This window comes from Denticeps clupeoides, chromosome 6 (genome assembly GCF_900700375.1).
Source record: "Denticeps clupeoides chromosome 6, fDenClu1.1, whole genome shotgun sequence".
NCBI lineage: Eukaryota > Metazoa > Chordata > Actinopteri > Clupeiformes > Denticipitidae > Denticeps > Denticeps clupeoides.
The window spans coordinates 10,729,023-10,749,921 of record NC_041712.1 but is presented as its reverse complement, the minus strand read 5'-3'; the positions used below and the strand labels follow the sequence as shown (position 1 = coordinate 10,749,921).

The window sequence follows — 20,899 nt, the reverse complement described above, 5'->3', positions numbered from 1 at the left end:
GTTCAATGGCACCTTGGCGGTTCAGTATTTGAACCAGCAACCTTCCAATTACGGGTCCATTTGCTTACCTGCTAGGCCAACCACTGTGTTTTTTGTGGTGATGGTATTTGCATTGATCTGCATGTAGTGGTTTTAGTTTATTTCAAATCAATAAAATTTTTTAACATAAAATTTTATATTTACATTTACGTTCTTTATCAGACTCCCTTATCCAGGATTTGAACCGTGTTATCTGATTCCAGGAATTTTCAGGAATTTGCAACCATAGCAACGTGACCTTAAACCCAAAGGTCATGGGTCAGTGCTGTGACGTGCCTGTAATGACAAATGCGGTATTGTCACAGGGAACCATATGCTGTTTCCTGTGCTTAGTTACAGTATAAAGGATCCCCAGCAATGTCATGAACAAAATGTTATTAAAACATTCTCAGCAGGACAAAATTTGCCACCAGGGTACTTTCTAAATTTCTTGCACTGATGCAAAACTGTACCTCTCCATCAGCCAACCCGACCGAGAGGATGATGTGCATAAACTCTGCCACAGGCAGCCTGAAATGAGCATTACAAATAAAAGACACATATTATTCTCCACATTATTCACATTGCTGCTGTTAAATTGAATGAGACATCGGGAAAACCTGAGTATACATTGCTCAATCCCTGACTCATCTTACAAAGAAACAAACCAGCGTGGACACAAAAAGCAAACCACCGTTTCTTCAGTGCTGTATGTGTGTAGTTCTTCTGTTTTTTAGTAAAGTCAGCTTGATACATACAAATACATAAAGTACAATATATTTACAAAATCAACATGTCTCTCTCTCTGGCCTTTATCAATAGACCAATTTGTCTAAGCCTCTCACCCACCAACCCACAAGCCATGTAATTGAAGATATTCATCCTCTGGCTTCCATCATGAAAACAAATAGTGACAACGCCTGGCTTGGTTTGAAAAGCAAACCCCGGGATTGCAGTACCAATAGCTTGGCGAAGACAAAATGCTTGGCAGTGGGGTCTGAAATGTGGCTAACTGGATATATACTCTTTTTTTGAGAGAGATGTACCTTCCTTCCATCAAGCAGAGGGCAGTGACAGACGAATTTCGAGTGCACATATGACAACCCTCCAGCCAGTATGAAACAATTTGTTGAATGTTGACCTCATCTATGTTTTTCCCTCTATAATTCCTCATATTCCTGTTTATTTTCTCAGTGCTAAGGTCAAATTAACAGTTTCAAAGAGTTCACTTCTAATCTAATCTTAAATCTTCCTACTAGTGTCAGTCAGCACCACATTGCAGAATTTCATTCATACAGACCACCACTGGTCAGGTGAGCTGCAGATGAACAGACAGCTGCTGTTCACGCATCTAGCAGCCCTCTGAAACAGCTCAATAATGCCACATTGTCTACAGCACCTGCAACATAAAACCCGCTTTTAAATGGTGTCCAGTCGCCCTGCCATTTTCAGCCTGTATCGCCTGCCAAAAGGGGAACGAATGTATTTGTAATATTGTCATTTCTGAAAGGTTCTCAAGTGGGTGAGAAACAGACAGCCGGACCCATATTCACACCTTGTACCCCATGAATTATTCTTGCCTGATGGCCTCTCTGGTTCCCACAACCAGGAGCCATTCAGATCCATTAAGACACATTTTTAGAACAGTTTTTTTTATTGACAGCTGGCTATGTTTGAGACTGGAAAAGTTTGTGAGTCTGCAGGTCAACATATACCAAGTCTGATGTCATTTTAACATAGATGTCCAAGCATTGATCTTTATGGTAATGCTTTCGTACAAGATCTGTACCATCTTTGCCTAGATTTCAGAACCAACGTGCAAGCAAAATGGGTGACTATATCATTGTAATTAGTGAGCTGATTTTAAAGATCAGGTAATGGCCAATTCTGATTGTTTACGTGAAGCACGGGACATTTTGATAAAGTTACTTTATCCCCATTACTAGAGGTTATAAACAAGAACTATGAACATGTGTGACACGTATGAAGAACTTGTCGTGCCTTACTACTGAATAGTTCAATTTAAAGTTATGACATAAGGTACAGGATGTGATGCACAGGACAACAATTTCACTGGTCTTAAAGCTACACGAGTGCTGTTTAACATATGATAGCTAGTACTAAGAGTTAAATTAGACTTGTAGGTTATGATAATAATTTGCTTCTGCGCAAATTTTCCACTAACCTCACTGCTGCTAAAACTGCTTTCTACAAGGCAAAACTGGAAGCCTCTGCCCACAACCCTCAAAAACTCTGCAACATATTCTTATCCCTACTCAACCCTCCGACTGCCCCTGCCCCATCTTCCCTAACAGCTGATGATTTTGCCAACTTCTTCACAGGGAAGATTGAAAAAAATCTGTGAGACATTCTCCACCACAAATCCTACTCTACCCTCTGAAAATTCTACAACTGTTCTAAATCAATTTCAAGCTCACATCTGATGAAATCATTCATATAATATCTACAGGCAATCCAACCACCTGTCCACTAGATCCAATCCCTTGTGCAATGCTTCAAAGCATCTCCCCTAACCTCATCCCTTTCATTTCTTATTTCATAAACAGCTCAATCACATGTACCATCTGCCTTTAAAACAGTCAGGGTTCTTTCAATCCTAAAGAAACCCACCGCTGATCCTACAGACATCAACGACTACAGACCAGTTTCTCTCCTCTCATTTCTTTCTAAAATCCTTGTCTACAATCAGCTATCACTTCATCTGTCACAGAACAACCTCCTGGATCCTAACCAGTCTGGCTTCAGAACAGCTCATTCTACTGAGACGGCCCTTCTGGCTGTTTCTGCAGCATTTGACACAGTTAACCACAAGACTCTCTTGTCAATCCTGAAGAGGCTTGGAATTCAGGGCTCAGCATGGCAGTGGTTTGCTTCCTACCTGGATGAGCGATCTTACCAAGTGATCTTGCTATTTACCTGGACAACTCACAGCTCTCTCCTTCTACAACAGCCCGCAACCTTGGAGGAACAATAGACAACCAACTCTCCTTCTTGACTCACATCAGCAATCTCTCCCACTCATGTAGACTCCTTCTCTACAATATCTGTCAACACAGGCCACCCAGCTACTGGTTCAGTCCTTAGTAATCTCATGACTGGATTACTGCAACTCCCTTCTAGCTGGTCTACCTCTATGTACCATCCGACCTCTACAACTTATACAAAATGCAGCAGCACGACTGATCTTTAACCTTCCCAAATTCTCCCACACCGCCCCTCTGCTACGCTCCCTCCACTGGCTCCCAGTAGCTGCACGCATCAGGTTCAAAATACTGATGCTGGCCTACAAAGCCAAACATGGGGTAGCACCATCCTACCTCACAGCCCTTATTACACCTCGCACTACACCTCGTATACTCCGAGCCTCCAGTACTGCTTGCCTGGTCCCCCCATCGCTAAAGGTAAAAAGAAGACATTCATCTAGACTCTTCTCCGTCTTGGCCCCTCGGTGGTGGAATGAACTTCCCCTTGAGGTCAGAACAGCTCAGTATTGAGCATTTTTAAATGGCAGCTCAAGACCTTCCTCTTTAGAGAATATTTAGATTAACTTGTAAACTTCTTATTGTCTAACTTGTGTACAGAATCTACAACAGAGGGAATAAATAGGTTGTATTCATAGTTGGGGGTCCTAGTGAACCGGAACTGATCACTTCATCGATGGTAACTTGAGTCGCTCTGGATAAGGTTGTCTGCCAAATGCCTTAAATGTAAATGTAAATTATGTAAATGCTTTGAATTTTATTGAAATTGATTAAGATTTTACATCCCGAGAGTTAATCATGTTTCAAATGTCTGCATAACCTGCAGATTTTTAAAAACATTGAAAATAAAGGATTTTCCACATTATCTGAGTACCTAATATCTTAAATATTAGGACAAGTAAAAGTGTAAATATTACAGATTTGTTTTGTTTCATTTTCCAGAGAATCGCCCTATTGCATATCTTGCCCAAAACACAGATCTGAATAATTATGAGCATTGGGACAGCCTGTCTTCTGCTTTTCACTGGCTTTTTTTTGTTTATGCCACCAAACTTACTAAATAGACTTGGACACACCCCTACATATTTATGCTTTTGTTCTTTCTGTTAATTTTTTATTGATTTTTTCTAAATCATGATTTCTGAATTTATGTAATGTAGCTTTCATTTAGAATAAAAGTAGATTAAAATAAATGTTCTGATCTAGATAGTGAATGCCAAATGCTCTAAATGTAAATGTAAAAAGGAAAATGCTGTGATATCACCGGTGTAGGGAACATGCGCGCTCCGTAACCCAGCAGTAATGTAGGAATTCCCACGGTCCCTCGGTGTTGGTGCCCCTCAAGGATGTGTCCTCTCCCCACTGCTCTTCACCAACGACTGCACCTTCAGGAACTCAACTGTAAAGCTCCTGAAGTTTGCAGACGACACCACCGTCATTGGGCTCATTCAGGATGACGGTGGACTTCAGGAGACATCCCTCAACATTGCTCCCCCTCACCATATCAGATATCTCCTCCATCCTCAAAAAGACCCAGCAGAGGATGTACTTCCTGAGGCAACTGGGGAAGTCCAGTCTTCCACAGGATCTGCTGATCCAGTTCTATACTGCGGTCATTGAGTCTGTCCTGTGCTCCTCCATCACCGCCTGGTATGGAGCGGCCACTAAACAGGACAGGATCAGACAGCAGCGGAGTGTACGGACAGCAGAAAGGATCACCGGCCCTCCATCCAGGACCTGTACCTCACAAGATCCAGGAGAAGGGGCAGGGAAAATCATCTCTGATACAGTATAAACAAATTCCACAACTTGTACAATAATCCTTGTGGTTTTTTTCCTCGACTGTACTTGAGAGACACCATCTACCAGAATCAAATTCCTTGTATGTGCTAGCACTTACTTGGCCAATAAATACGATTCTGATTCTGATTCTAACAAGCATTAGCACATTCATTGTTTATGGATATGCGTCTCTCTATAAGAGACCCAGAAATCAGGGACTAGATGGGTGGAAATCTCTCTGGCCACTTAAGGACCTTCCTCGGACATGCATTTCAGGGGGTTAAATCGGGACCATAAACCCAGGATACACATCCTCCCCTCTAAAACAAATAATGAACTTAAAGATCTTATCAGAAACCATATCAAACTGTGGAATGCTAGACGGTCCCCTCAGCAGCAGGCTAATCACTTTATTATTATCATTTACCACGAGACTATCTCCCTGGATGAATAGTCAATTGCTGGTAATTCTTGATAATGAAATAAAAGACCGTGCTTTGTGGATCGGCCCAACCACCTGATCTATTCAGCACCCGTCATGTGAGCTGGTTCCACGTGAACATTTGTGTGTACACTGGCCTTCCCCCAGCACCCATAACAGCACTGAAAACAGCATTACATTCCACTGACAAACTAAACACATTAGCACAAACACAAAATGTTTTTCCTATCTACACAGAACTCCTGAAAGGTTGTTTTTTTCGTTCAAGGACACTGAATGTGGTTGAATTGTACTGTAATGTTCATACAAATAAAGACTGCTTTGTGGTCTTTGATTCAGCCTTTACATTAGACAGAGAAAGCAATCCACAGCAACCTCAGAAACAGATGGACCTGCAACCGCTCTTAACTGGAATTTATTCCATTGTGTGCACACACAGTTTCTCAGTAAGGACCCACAGCATCCAGGGAGACAATACAATAGGAAGAAATTGATTTTTACAGATCTGAATTTAGTTTGAGGTCAGTAACTCTCATACTGACCTTGGTTATGGCACAGAAATTCAGCAAAAACTTCAGCTGGCCAAACTAGATCCAAAGACATTTGCACCAGAGAGCATGGCTGTCCAGTTCCAGGCTTATATTATTTAATGAACATTTCCATGTTCACTGACTAGAGTCCATCACTGATGCAGATGTGGTGTGACATTTAAGCCTCATGGTCATTTGTGACTAAAGGCACAGCTCAATCAGTGTATTGTGCCACAAATGTCACTCGAAATTAAGTCAATGTCAACACTGCCTGACTGATGTGCTGAGAGTGTCGGGCTCTGACTCTTTTATTACAAATGTTTTAATACAAAACAGCAACTGTTTTTTATGAATTATGTGATGCACACTGAAGAGAAACATTAAGACAAGAAAAGCACCTTCTTGTCTGTAGATTAGCACCCCATAATGCATCTGAAATGTAAACACTGCACCCAAACATGTTCAGCTTTCAGCTCAGAAAACAACAAGGTACACGCCACTCTGTTTACACAGTGCAAGAAACACGAGCTTTCGGGGAAAAGGGTTTACAGTCAAGACACTCACATCATGGATTGAAATACTCTGCGTATTGAAAGCATTGAAATCAGTATTAGCATAAATGTAATTTTATACACTGCCATTTGTAGCATAATATGGTCTTTAAGATCTATTTAAATGTAGTGTTCTAGACAATGCATTCTTCATACAACTAGATAAGGATCTCTAAGGATCGCCAAAAATAAAGGTTTTCAGATTTTCAAATAATTATGACAAATAGACAAGAGGGAACAGATTCAATTATCATCAACTTTAATAAGTATAATCAGCCCATTAATATATCCTGAAACCTATAAAAGATATTCTACAGATTCCTGAAAAAATATAATGTATTATTATATGATACAGGATGTTTTTCCTGTAAGCTACACAAATATCTACATGTTCCTTCGATGCCTTAAAAATCTCCCTTAATTTTCCCCTTTACCGCTTGTCTTCCATTCAACAAAGTGAAGTGATTGTCACTTGTGATACACAGCAGCACATCACACAGTGCACACAGTGAAATTTGTCATCTGATTCATCTCTAATCCCAGCTCTCAGCCCTTTCTCTACCCTCACTCTCCCCTTCATTCAGCCTGTCATCCTTTTTAGCATCTACGGAGCAGGCAGCAGAATCATAAAGTGGCATGAGGCGTCATTTAAATAATGCTTTAACTGAGACCCTTCAGGCATCCCAAAACTGAAATGAACGTTCTTAACGGAAGCTCTTCCTTAGTTCTGTGCCACACCTTCCATTAATGAGGAATATTTCCTTAAGCACATGGTCCTCTTGAGAAAATTTGAAGAGACAAAAGATTTACAATACAGGTCAGAAACTGTTCATCTTTCAAGGACTAATAAGCAAGGAGAATTGAATCTAAAGCATTTAAGTGTTACTAATTAAAGTCCTTCCTTAATGTAATGGAGTTCAGGTTGAAAATTGGAATGATCAGTTTGTGCAGCAGGCAACAGTATTTACTGATTACTGAGATTCCCTCATCAAACCAGCACCCTTTTTGTATAATAATGGTGTGACATTTGTGACTGGATGCATTAATACTGTCCGCCCACTGCCAGCTAACCCACACATTCGCCTCATTAATATGGGGAAAATTTACTGTAAACAGTGCTATTTTCAAAGCCCTTTCTGGCTTTATGTAAATGGCTTGTTACCTGGCGGCCATGATACATTATCATAGAGCAAATATATGTCTTGTTGGGTCATTTTACCCCGTGTTTTGCATGTTCTCGTTTGGGTGAAGACCCTGTTTAACGCTAGATATTTTCTGGCCCAAGGTGTTATTCACCCCTGCTGAGATTTTCACAGGTCTTCAGTTTGATTCTCCTCAATCTTTTGTTGTGCAAACCACCCATTACCTGTGAGGCCTGACACATTTGCATTTGCTTCAGGAAATGGATGAAGCAGACTCTGATGGAGGAGAGATTACATTTTGTCCAGCAGGCCACTGATACCTCCTCAGAAGAATCTGAAAAGGATTGTTGGGAACAAGAACCCAACATGCCTCCTCGGAAGATGCACCGTGGCACTGGGAAGCCCTGTCTGAGCCAGACGGCAGAGGACGGCACAGTGTCGGTAGAGGAGACCATTGGAGTGCCCAGTGCAGTAGCAAAAAGAGCCTTATCAGGGCTCTTAGTTTGTATACTTGATATTCTATAGAAATCGAACGAGAATTGCTGGTGTCTTCCCATTGTAAGTCGCTTTGGATAAAAGCGTCTGCCAAATAAAGTAAAGTAAAGTAAAGTAAAGTAAATCACTCATGCTTCACTGCGCAAGCTGGGCCCACAAAGTCTGCTAATGTTTGTCATTGGGTTAGGGTTAGGGTTAGGGATAGTATATGTGATATTTATATATTCTGGTGCCAGTAATCAAAGAGACAATGCCCCAAGATAGATTCGTTTCAATTATGCAACACCTTCGATTTGATGACAAGGACACACAGGCAGAATGGGTGAAAACAGACAAATTTGCTGCAATCTCTGGCATCTGGACACGTTTCAAGAAAAACTGTGCTGAGAGTTTCACTTAAGGAGAACACATGAACATATATGAACAGCTGTTCCCTACCAAGGTTCGTTGTCCATTCACACAGTATATCGCAACCAAGCCAGACAAATTTGGGATCAAGTTCTGGATGGCCACAGACTTGGAGTGGTGGTGAATGTCTACATTTTGTACATGGCATGTACAGGGTGGACAGGTCTGCCTCCAACTTCAGTTAAAGTTTCTGAAATTGCGTGGGGTTTCACTTATCTCCATGGACTCACTTCTATCCACTGTTATTCCAGTACAAAATGTGCATGCACCAAGGGAGTTTTCAAGATGTGTGAGGAGCGGAGCTGTCTCCTTTAACGGGGCAGAGAAGCGAATCTCGAGAGCAAAGTACATGCTGTCTGTTTAACAAGATTTTTTTATTCCTTCATTATTATCATCATTTAACGTTAGGATTAACAACAATAATGTTAGAATTTATGGTCAATGGACATGATATAGTCATTTGCTACATCTCCTGTGGAACAAGCCATGATACATTGAGTATTTACAATATATCGCTAATAAGTTAAATGATTGTCATTGTGAAACACCGCAGCACAGCACACGGTGACACAACAAAATGTGTCCTCTGCTTTTAACCATCACCCTTAGTGAGCAGTGGGCAGCCATGAAAGGGAGCCGGGGAGCAGTGTGTGGGGACGGTGCTTTGCTCAGTGGCACCTTGGCGGATTGGAATTCAAACAGCAACCTTCTGATTAAGCGCTAGGCCACCACTGCCCTAGTTCATGGTGTCATCAGAGGACATCCCCAGCATGACCTTGGGGCAGTGGTGGCCTAGCGGGGGCAGTGGTGGCATAGTGGTTAAGGAAGCTGCCCCGTAATCAGAAGGTTGCCGATTCCGCGATCCCGAGCAACTGAGTAAAGCACCGTCCCTACACATTGCTCCCCCGACGCCTGTCATGGCTGCCCTCTGCTTACTAAGGGTGATGGTTAAATACAGAGGACACATTTCGTTGTGTCACCATGTGATGTGCTGCAGTGTTTCACAATGACAATCACTTCAAAGCATATTTGCTCCCCAGAAACTTCAGGGTGTTGATTTATAAGATTCCATCTTGAACACAGTACAAAGAGAAGATTGTGATTGACAGTGACTGTGCTCTTCCACTGACAGGACCAGAGGAGGTCACCATTTCATGGAAGTGTTCATGGATGGCTGCATGATATGGGGGTGGGGGGTGAGCAATGTGACAACATTGATGCACCATTAGAATAAACACAAATGGTGTTAACACCTCCTCAAATATTCAATACATTATCAAAAGTGAATATGTACCATTGATCAGGGACGTCAGGACTGATTTGCCTTTCAGCACAGGAACAGAAAAAAAGCAATTCAACGAGAGCCGAATCTAGACAATGAATACTTCAATGAATATTTTATCAGTGAGCAGATCCTGCAGCAACAAAACTGTGACCTAGAGGTCAAAATGCCTACAATGGCCTTCCAGTTAAAAGGTAATGAAGTAATTACCAGGTGAGTCAGGTAAGAAGATTGAACAGTGGAATGAAATGCTGCTGCAGTGAATCCTGATTCAGATTCTATGGTGTATTGAAAATATTACATAAAAGCTATGAGAAAAAAAGTTTCTGGCCTTTTCTCAGACAGCTGAGTTAAACCCTAGCACGAACATTTGGTGGAATGTATGTATAATCACAAAATGAAATTATAATTAGTAAATGATTTAATTTTCAAAACATCAGTCACAAGCCATGTTCATACATTGTATGAGATGCATTAAATCAAAATACATTATACTGATCTGTGCTTATTACATTATATTACAGAATGTCAAAAACTAAATTTAATGGTCTGTATATTAATTTCACATTATGACAAAAAATATTGGGCACTGAATAACACACAACAACAACATTTATTTCTTATATAGCCCAAAATCACATACAGATACACATACACATACATCACATACACACCATTAAGCACAAGCTCAGTTCACATCACAAGACCAGAATTTTATCTGCATAATGATAATTTCGAATCCTTTCAGGATATTGGCCTGCATGTGCCACCAAGCAGTCTCGGTAATAATCCAAGCATGAGCTCTGAGCGACAGTTCAATAACTGCAGGAAACAGGGTTGGTTGTAGTCACTGTTGCTAAAATTGGCACAGGCGCTTATTAAATTTGAATGGCTAATTGCTTTTTCATACTCGAGGACAGGGTGTTGCATAATAATAAATAACTGGAATAATAATATTAGCTTTTCATAACATAGGCAGGTGCTACCTTGTCACATGTGCTACTTTTTAAAAAGATTTTTCTGAATCTTGCTTCACAAGATGTTCTTCCTCAGCTCTCTCTCAGACAAGTCAGGACACAGACTGTGCCATCATGTGGCTTGGCACAGTTCGGCACAAGGAGACCATATCACAGGCCGTGTAGACCGGGACCAAATGGCACATGTTTTTTCTTTTAAACTGCTGTCTCAGGACATAACCAGCACTCACAGGAGAAAGGGGGTCATGGAACCCCACTGCTAGAAGAAATGATCTGCAACCCTTTCAAATCTACACTCAATTCTGTGCAAACACAACCTATTTAATCAAATCAGTGACACTGCTGTTCTTTTCCTTGTAATAATACTTGTGGTTATATGGTTCTGTCTGAAAGTTCTAGTGCTGCAGGAGCTCAGAACATGAACAGCGTTAAACGGCATGAAAAAAACCCCAAAGAAACAGCAATACAACACCGGTACGGTTAGATTATTATCCGAAACCGTTATCAGTCCTTGAATCCTGAAAGGGCTTTATTAAAACAAACACTATTCATGGCAGATGCTTGCCAAACTCATAATAATTAAAATCCAGGATTTCCTGGAAATTGGTGCAAAGCAAACAGGAAAAGGCTGCTTATTATTTAGCTGTGTAGGGGGTGGTCAAGGATTAACGCTGCTACAAACCACATCAAACCCATTGCATTCATTTAAAGAACTTTACTAAGACGTATTAGAATTAAAGTGACCTCTGTCTAAGCCTTTCCACCTTTTTTACATGTCATAACAGAGCTAAGTGGTTAAATGTTCTATTTTAAGGGTAACATGCCAGCTTCAACACTTGGACAGGAATTTTTGAACATCTTTCGAGAGATCTGTGTCTTTGTCACGTCCATGCGGGCATGACGCGGCGGGTGAACGGAGAGCAGGACAAAGAGTGACGAGGAATGACGAGGAATGGAGGACGCTTTCACCTGACATCACGGAACAGGGGTTTAATGGTGAATCACAGGACAGGGGAGACATCCGAGACGTAGACACTGGTGAACACGGAACATAACTTCAAAGACCTGACAGCGGACAGAAACGAACAGGGCAGCTTTATACATTTGACACAGGTGAAAACGATTAGGGAACATTTCACATGACAACAATGAAACTCCGGTCCGGATCCTGGACCGGAGTAACCCCCATTTCGGACCGGATCCTGACAGTCTTATGTAAAGCTATAAATGACGTGCCATGTCGGGCCGGTTTGGGATCAGTTCTGCACTTTCTTTACTTGTGTATTTTTGCAACCATATGCCTCTACACTATTTCAGCTAATTATCGCAGCACAGACTCCAGGCATGTGCGTATACAAAGGTAGAATGAAAGTGAAAAAGTGATTAAAAACAAAGCCATCTTTCTCAGATGACACCGGACAATTGTTTCAAGACTAGGGAACCACAAATAAGAAGAAAGCCACAGTGGCTGAGATGGCAAGAACACCTGGATTTTATAAGTAGCTGCAAATAAGTAGTGATTAAGCTGCTAGGTTAACACAACTTGTCTGCAGCCCGGATGTGTGGTTCTCCTAGAGAAGTGCTTGTTAAGTAGCGTTGTGTAAATAGTATGCTGTTGCAGTTTGTTGAATCCAGGGTTTGCTTTTCCTGCATAGTAACGGCAGTCTAAACGCTTTAAGTTAAAGTTGATGCATAGCATAGCTATTATATTGTGATTGGTTTTCTGATTATTGTTGTTGAACATCTGAACTCATTGCAGAGTTTTGTCAAAAAGTCGTTATTAGCGATTTCAATACCAATTAGCGCTAGTGTTGATTCTTAAATTGCAGATTTGCATCTGGATGCATCCATTTTGCATGACTTTTAACAGGCATTGGAGCCCCCCAGCTACCTGGAGAAGTCAATGTTTACACGAGAGAAACTTTAAATTGTTCTGAAGCACCAAACTTGCTAGCTTGCTAAATGTAAAAAGCAAGAGCTTTGAAAGCATTTCGGTTTGGTTCAGGTTCGGACTCAACTTTCATAGATTTAGTTGGGCTCTGGTCGAGTCGAGTCAAGCTCACATGGCAAATGATCGGTCAGCAAACACAACTGTCAGTACCTACACAGTACCTATCCTTTCCATGTGATTTGCAGCTTGTAAATTTGGCCACTCAAGGAGATTATACGTGGACTGTGTGATCGTTGGTGCACAATCATGTCCACAATCATGCTAATCCAACCTGGGCTGCTTCCCAGGATGGAACGAGAAAATCTGCCGGGCTGAGAGAATCCGGACAGGCGACTGACAACAGTGACTGGGGAACGTACGGCGTCACGCGGCCGGAGGGTACTGCAAGTCACCCTGGGCCGAGACAGCTCGCCCCACCCCTGGATGGCAGAGACCCGAGAGCAGGGCATCATTGGCCCGGACTTGTTGTCCGACCTGTCGGCGGCGACCCGGAGGGACAGGAGGTGATGCTGCTTCGGCGAAGCGCCGTCAATGGATGCAGCGGATGGCGGTGACGTGCCCGTCAGGATGGACCGAGTGCAGCCGAGGTGGAAGCCACGGTGAGCATCTCACGTCTGGTGACCAGGACAGGATTTAAAGCCAATTCTGGAAAAGGGGCAGACGACTCTCTCTCTCTCTCTCTCTCTCTCTCTCATCCTGTCATCTTTGCACTTCACTCAAGTGAGCGGTGCACACGCTACTGTCCCTGCATGCTCTAGCTTGCTTACTCTAGTTTCCGGGACACTTTATTCAATATCAAGGCAAAATTTTCCTGCTTTAGCGACTCAAATATTCAACTTTTTGACTTGTTTGCTTTTTCTCTTCTTTATTACCTCATGTGATCTTTCATAGTCCTGCGTCTTCAGTTTTGTTCCATCACGTAATAAAGGCAAGACTTATAAATGAGTAGTTACATCCAACGTTTGACTGGTAGTGTATATGTTGCAACCAAAATGATTATTATAATTTCACAGAACAGAGCAGCCATTCTGAACAGGGTCGTCTCATGGCATATGAACACTACTAAACCCTGAGGAATTTGGGTTTTGCTATCTTTTAGATAGAGGAGTGTCCAAACATCATCTGTTCTGTTACTTCATACAACAAAAGTGATTCCAATAAAGCCCGAACAGACCAAATATACAGAGGCAGCAGGACCCACATATTGCACTTTTAAAAGAACAGTAGCCCTTTTGTGGAGGTAAAAAAAAACAGCAGCGTTCAACGTTTCAGCAGCGTTCAGCAGATTTCAAACCAATAAAAATATCTCATTGGTTTATAATCTGTATTGAGTGAAAATGTCAGTTTTTTTATTGACAACTTCATAATTAAAAAATTGTCTAATTTCTGTCTCATAAACTTGTGATAATGACATTAATTTTACATTTCCAGTATTGAAGACAAGACTGAGTCGCATTTAATACATTTTATTACGTTTGCTTGCTTTTCTGAATGAACAAGTACTTTAAAATAGACTCAAACAACCAATATCAGCATATAGTCTAAATGAACCATCAAGAAAAATTGCATTGTCTCCTCCATCAAGATCCTTCAAAAAGCTGACATCAACAAAACAATGCGTATGTAACAATAATAATAATAATAATAATAATTTGGGGCAGTGGGTGGCCTAGCGGTTAAGGAAGTGGCCCTGTAATCACAAGGTTGCCGGTTCGATTCCCGATCCGCCAAGGTGCCACTGAGGTGCCACTGAGCAAAGCACCGTCCCCACACACTGCTCCCCGGGCGCCTGTCATGGCTGCCCACTGCTCACTCAGGGTGATGGGTTAAATGCAGAGGACAAATTTCACTGTGTGCATCGTGTGCTGTGCTGTGCTGCTGTATATCACATGTGACAATCACTTCACTTTAATTTTAATTAATATTCATACTGCAAATTAGTATTTGAATTCGAAACGTTTTATTATTATTATTATTATTTGTGCAAGCACCCCAGAAATGACCCGTACTTGTCATCTGATGTCACCTGTACCTGTTTATAACCTGCAGGCTGGTGATCTGCTGTCACTGTGCTCAGAGATGTCCACTGATAACTTAATTACAGAGACTCGCGTCTTCGAGATTGGACGGGCTGTTCTGGGTGAGATAAAATGCTGTTATAACTTATGGAACTTGTAACGTGGGCAGAAGCAGCGCGTTGTAAACCTGGTCTCTCCCTGATGCCCGCATTCCAACAGATGTGCAGATACCAGCGGACATCGGCGAGCGTCACATCCTCAAAAAAGAGAAGAAGAACCCCCCCCCCCCCCCCACGTCAAACGCCCCCACCACGCGAACCGGCGATCGGATGAAAGGTAGAACGTGTTACCTGCCGCCCTGCTCTCCCGAGCCATCGGGCTTCCCGCCGCGGATCCCACCGCCTCACCAGCCACAGAATCGGACGGGAGGGACGCGGGATCAGCCCGCTCGCATCCGCGAGGGTTTCGTCTTCTTTTCTCTCTTTTTTGTCCGGACGTCACCTTCTTATATCCATTCAGGCGCGCGCGCTGCGTGGATGAAGAAGCAGCAGCACACGTCCTCCTGCACAGAGGCGGGTCGCTCCGATACTTTATATACACACACATACACACACACACACACACTCACACACACACACACATACACACACACACTCACACATACACACACACACCACACATACACACACACACGCACACATACACACACACACGCACACATACACACATACACACACACATACACACATACACACGCACACATACACACACACACACATACACACACACTCACACATACACACATACACACACACACTCACACATACACACACACACTCACACATACACACATACACACACACACTCACACATACACACATACACACTCACACATACACACACACACACATACACACACACTCACACATACACACATACACACACACACTCACACATACACACACACACTCACACATACACACATACACACTCACACATACACACACACGCACACACACATACACACACACGCACACACACACATACACACACACACACGCACACACTCACACATACACGCACACACACACACACACACTCACACACATACACGCACACACACATACACACACACTCACACATATACACACACATATACACACTCACACATATACACACACATATACACACTCACACATATACACACATATACACACACACACACACACATTTACACGCACACCCTCACACACGCACATACACACACACATACACACACCCTCACACACCCTCACACCCCCTCACACACTCACACTCCCGCGCGCCCTTATTTTAATGCGCGGCGGCAATTGGCTTCACAGGGAGCGCGCGACCTTTACGCAGCGGCACGTAAATGAAGAAGAACGCCGAACCGGGCAGCCAGAGCGGCCGAGTTTCGGTGCTGAAGTTGAGGATGAGCCTGAGAGAGAGAGAGAGAGAGAGAGACCTTCATCCTTCCCGTCAGTCACCTAGGAGTGGACTTAATCTCAGTCAGCCAACATAAACATCCCTGCATTCTACGTGCATTCACTTTAATAATGTGGATTCTCTTTAATAATGGCAGGACCGTTCTCCTTGGCTGGAGAGGCGGTGGAAGAAGGGTGAGATCTTGTCTACATTGTCAGGGAGGATCCCTGACACCAACAAAGGGCAATTGTCTGTGCATGCTGCCACAATCAGGAAATCATGATTTTAAATCATTAAGATAAATACTTAATTTTCAAATTGTAAATCAAGCTTGTTAATTGTTTGTATGACATTATTATTACATTTGAAGATTTTCATCTATTTAATTTTAAATCACAGTTATTAAATAGAAGAAGGAACATTAAAAGACTTAATTAAGCCTTGAAAAGGATGATTATGCATCATATCTGAAACAATCACAATCAAGCGATTTAGTAATAGTTACAGTAGGCCTGTTAAGGATTCATGCTGTACATGTATATTCAAAATGTAAATGCTCATCTTACATCATTCTCTCTATTTCTGCAAAGTATGTTGTAGTACGTGTGTGACATATTTTCTCTATTATAGTTTGTTACGACCTGGTGTTTTTGGTGTGTTTTTGTTCTGTGGTTGTGTTGTGTTGCAGGAGGTGATTGGTGATTACCAATTGGTGATTACCAATTGTTACCAATTGGTGATTACCAATGGTGATTACCTGGTGATTACCAATTGAGCTGACCTGTTCCTGCGGCAAACAGCCATGCCATCCACTCCGTCCACCTCCCTAGCATTTCCTGATTGCATCACTTCCGGTTTCCCCTGTGCTCCCTCTAGGAGGCGATGCAACTTGTTGTGTCTGCCTACTTGTCTGTGTTCATTGTTATTCATTGTAATTTGTTTCGTGTGTATTTCTTTTTTATTTATTTTGTTAATAAATTACTTGTTAAATTGCTCTTATCTTTTGTCATAAATTGGGGGCTCGTCCGGGTTGTTTTCTCTCAAAGACATTTTGTTTCTCTCTGTTTTTCTCATCTGTTCTGTCTTGGGCAGACGCACATTTGCATTTTTTGGGAATCCCATCTTCGCGTGGGATCTTCGCTGTTCTGTCCGCGACCCTGTCTTCTGATCTCTGCAAACCATCAATTGATAAAGCTCTTTCAAGAGAAGCTTTATTTAGGGGGATTGTCTTAGGCAGGAATAGGAATCAGGGTCCCGAACCTTTTTGTGGCAACAGTTGGTAGAACATGTCATTGGCAGAAAAATGTATTCAGAGCCCATATTACGACCTTTTGTTGAAAAGGAGTGGCAAATTTGTAAATTTGAGATTGAATTGCCAGTAAAACAGCTAGAGTCTGAGGGGCATGAGAGGGAGCGGAATCAGGAATATAAGTGTCAGTACAAAAGGGAAGAGTGTGACTTTGGTTTAAAGAAGTTAGAATTGGTTGCTAGAAAACACGCTGTGGTTCCAGCAGTTGTTGGCATTTTTTCACTGTCTCTGTTTCACTGTTACCATCTGGCTCTGTGTCTTGCCCCTGTTGATTCACCTTCTTCTGATCCAGGCGATCATGGTTTTAATTCGTCTTGTCACTCCGTTCAATAAACAGGAGGTTGAGAAATGATTTAGTTATTTTGAGAAGGTTGCGATTACATTAAAATGGCCAACTGGTGTCTCTTGTTACAGTGTGTGCTGTCAGGTAAAGCTCAAGAAGTTTATTCTGCCATTACAATCGATAAGAGGTCTTATTACAGTACAATTAAAACTGAGATTTTAAATGACAAAAATTCCATTGATTGTGGAAAAATGAAATAATTATATATGTTGAGTTCGCACGCGAGGAGGAGAATCTGTTTGACCACTGGTGTATGTTGGAACTTGTTACAACCCGCAAACAGTTGCGAGAATTAATCCTGTTCGAGGATTTTAAAACTGCCACTGGCATTACCCATCTGAATGATCGACAGGTGACAACATTGGCACAAGCCACTGTTTGTGCGGATCAGTATGCTCTGACACACAAAAGCATTTTCGTGCCATTATCGTCATTGTCAAAATCGCTCCCAAAGAAAGTTGGAGACTTTGGAGAACATTCATTCATTCAGAACATTCATTTAAATGGAGCGGTGTAAAATTCTGCATGATACTGGTGCCGCACAATCGTTCATCCTGGATTCTGTTCTCGCCTTCTCTATGGAGAGCCACTGTGATTCTGACGCACTGGAGCAGGGAATTGAAATGCGGTTCCCGTTGCACATTATATACTTAAAAAGCGAGTTGGTCTCTGGTGCTTTCAGGGTTGTGGTTTGTTCTTGTCTTCCGGTGAAAGGGGTTTCCTTTCTTTTGGGGAATGATGTTGCTAGGGGAAAAGTCCTTACGGTTCCGGAAGTTGTGAAAATTTCGATGCCAGATATGGATGTCGACTCGAGTCTTGCTTCAGTCTTTTCTGTCTCTTGAGCTGAAACTCGTAAGTATCAGGACGCAATCAGGTTATCTGACACTTTTGTGTTGTTTGACCCCTTTTCTGTGATATCTGCACCTGCCTCTTCTGTGCATGCGCCGGAGGCCCTATCCACGTCTGGTGGTGCTGCAGCTGCTGACAAATTGCGTAGATAAGGTGTCGATTGGTGATGAACAAAAGGTTGATTCTTCTCTGGCCCGGTGCCGTACTGCTGCTGCCAGAAAAGGAGATGTAGCTAACACATCGGCATCATTTTACTGGGACGATGGTTTGTTAATGCGGAGGTGGACTCCACACACAGTGAGGATTTTGGGTGGAATACGTTTTTTTTTTTTTGTGGTTCCTGCTACATTTTAAGGTCATTTGGGTGTAAATAAGACATACCATCGTATTTTACGCCAGGTTTAAAGTCTGACATCATTAAATAGTGTCGGCCATGACAGCTGCCAAGTAGCAGGGAAACCAAACTCTGTCCCAACCCCTGTCCCATGATTTATGAGGCATTTGAGAAGATTATTTTGGATTGCGAAGGACCTTTGCCTGTGCATCGTGTTTACTATTATGTGTGCTGCAACACGCTATCCTGAAGCCGTCCCACTAGGCTAAACCTGTGGTACAAGCACTGATTCGTTTCTTTTCAATGTTTGGACTGCCAAAGGAAGTACAGACAGCCTAGGGCGCCTGTTTAAGGACATGTCAGCTGTCAGTTGTCCATTAAGCATGTAGTGTCTAGTGCTTATCATCCAGTGTCTCAAGGAGCCTAGGAAAGATTTCATCAGATGCTGAAGACCATGTTCCGCACATACTGTAATGACACTAAAGAGTGGGATGATGGGTTGCCACTACTGTTGTTCTCTGTGCGTGGAACACCGCAAGAGTCACTTGGCCTCAGTCCTGTTGATTTAATCTTTGGCCACACCACACGGGTCCCATTAAAGCTTTTGCATGAGAAGTGGGGGGTCTCAGGGCAAAGATCATCCACGGAACGTGCGTGAGTATGTCAGTGCATTCCGTGAGCATGTACATTGAGCAGGTGAGTGTGCACGCGAGGCTTTGTCAGAAGCTCAGTTAAAGATGAAGTGTTGTTTTGACCATAAGACTGTGAGTCAGGAGTTCCAGCCTGGTGAAAAAGTGCTTGTGCTCTTGCCTGTTTTGGGATCAGCAAGATTTTCTGGCCTTTATGAAGCTGTGTCTAAACTAAGAGAGACATATTATGTCATTCTTACACCTGATAGACGGCGTAAAACTAAAGTGTGTCACGTTAATATGCTCAAGTCTTACAGGGATGTGTAGAAAGTAGCTGCCGATCCAGTTCCAGTTGCATCAGTGTCCTCTGTGGCGACTCCTTACTCTGCAGGATGTTTCTGTAACTTGTGCTTGTCTCCAGGATTCTGAAATCATGTCTGATCAGCGTGCTTGTGAGATAAAAAATTTGATTGGCCTCTTTCCCTCTTTGTTTTCAGATGTGCCATCTTGTTCTAATATCATGTGCCATGACATTGATGTGGGGGACCATGCTCCTATAAGGCAGCACCAATTCCACAAAGAGGGCGGTGATGGCAGCTGAGGTGGCCTATCTTGCCTATCATGGGTTAGCCATGCCCAGTTCTAGTGCCTGGAGCTTTCTGTGAATTCTGGTTCCTAAACCAGATAGCACTCATCGGTTCTGCACTGAATACTGTAACACGACCTGACTTATTTCCACCGCCTCGTATGGAGGATTGCGTCGACCGTGCTTTGTCAGTTATTATGGATTTATTGAAAGGCTACTGGCAGGTGGCACTAACACCTAGAGCTGCGGCGTTTGGTCTTGGCTTGGCTTTCAGGTTGCAGAACACTGAAGCTTACCTCGATGATGTAGTCATTCATTAGTCTACCTGGTCTGAACATGTGCAGTCACTCCACGCTGTGTTTGACCGGTTGTGTAAAGCTTTATATCTACAGGGTTTAAATCTGGAGATTCAAAAGGAGCTCTGATAATGACACCTTGTCATGATCCTACCAATAATTGTTTTTTGTGATCAGCAGTAAATGTTGTTCTCTTTCAAACATTCGCTCGGTATCTCACTATGGGGAAACGCCCTCAGCGTGACCGATCGCGGAAGCACCAATGACAACACGTCCGTCGCAGACGGACCAATGGCAGCTGCACCCCGGGAGCCCCGCCTCCCTATATCAGGTGCCGCCGCCCACCGGAACGGCCTTCTCGCACTCTTCCCCGTGAAGATCTGCGGTCTTTCCTCAGTGCCCGGTTTGTGGCTGCCCCCTGCTTACAGTTCACAGGCGAACCGTCAAGGACCTCGCCGCAGAACGCAGGTCTGCGGTCACCCTCCACGTGGTACCGAGAGGTCTTCCTT

At 42.8% G+C, this 20,899-nt stretch overlaps 1 protein-coding gene across 5 annotated transcripts in view; it reads right to left on the bottom strand.

Annotated features, from left to right (window-relative positions):
• plrdgb (PITP-less RdgB-like protein) overlaps positions 1–15,221 on the bottom strand; it is a 69,104-nt gene extending 53,883 nt beyond the window's left edge. For 4 of the 5 annotated variants that reach the window (XM_028984390.1, XM_028984392.1, XM_028984391.1 and 1 more), the window contains exon 1: positions 14,949–15,221. In XM_028984390.1, the coding sequence (XP_028840223.1) occupies positions 14,949–15,204 (256 nt within the window). In that variant the 5' untranslated portion in view covers positions 15,205–15,221. The remainder of the gene's footprint in view (positions 1–14,948) is intronic. The other variant, XM_028984395.1, reaches the window with a different exon arrangement.
• Between the last annotated feature and the right edge of the window lie 5,678 nt (positions 15,222–20,899).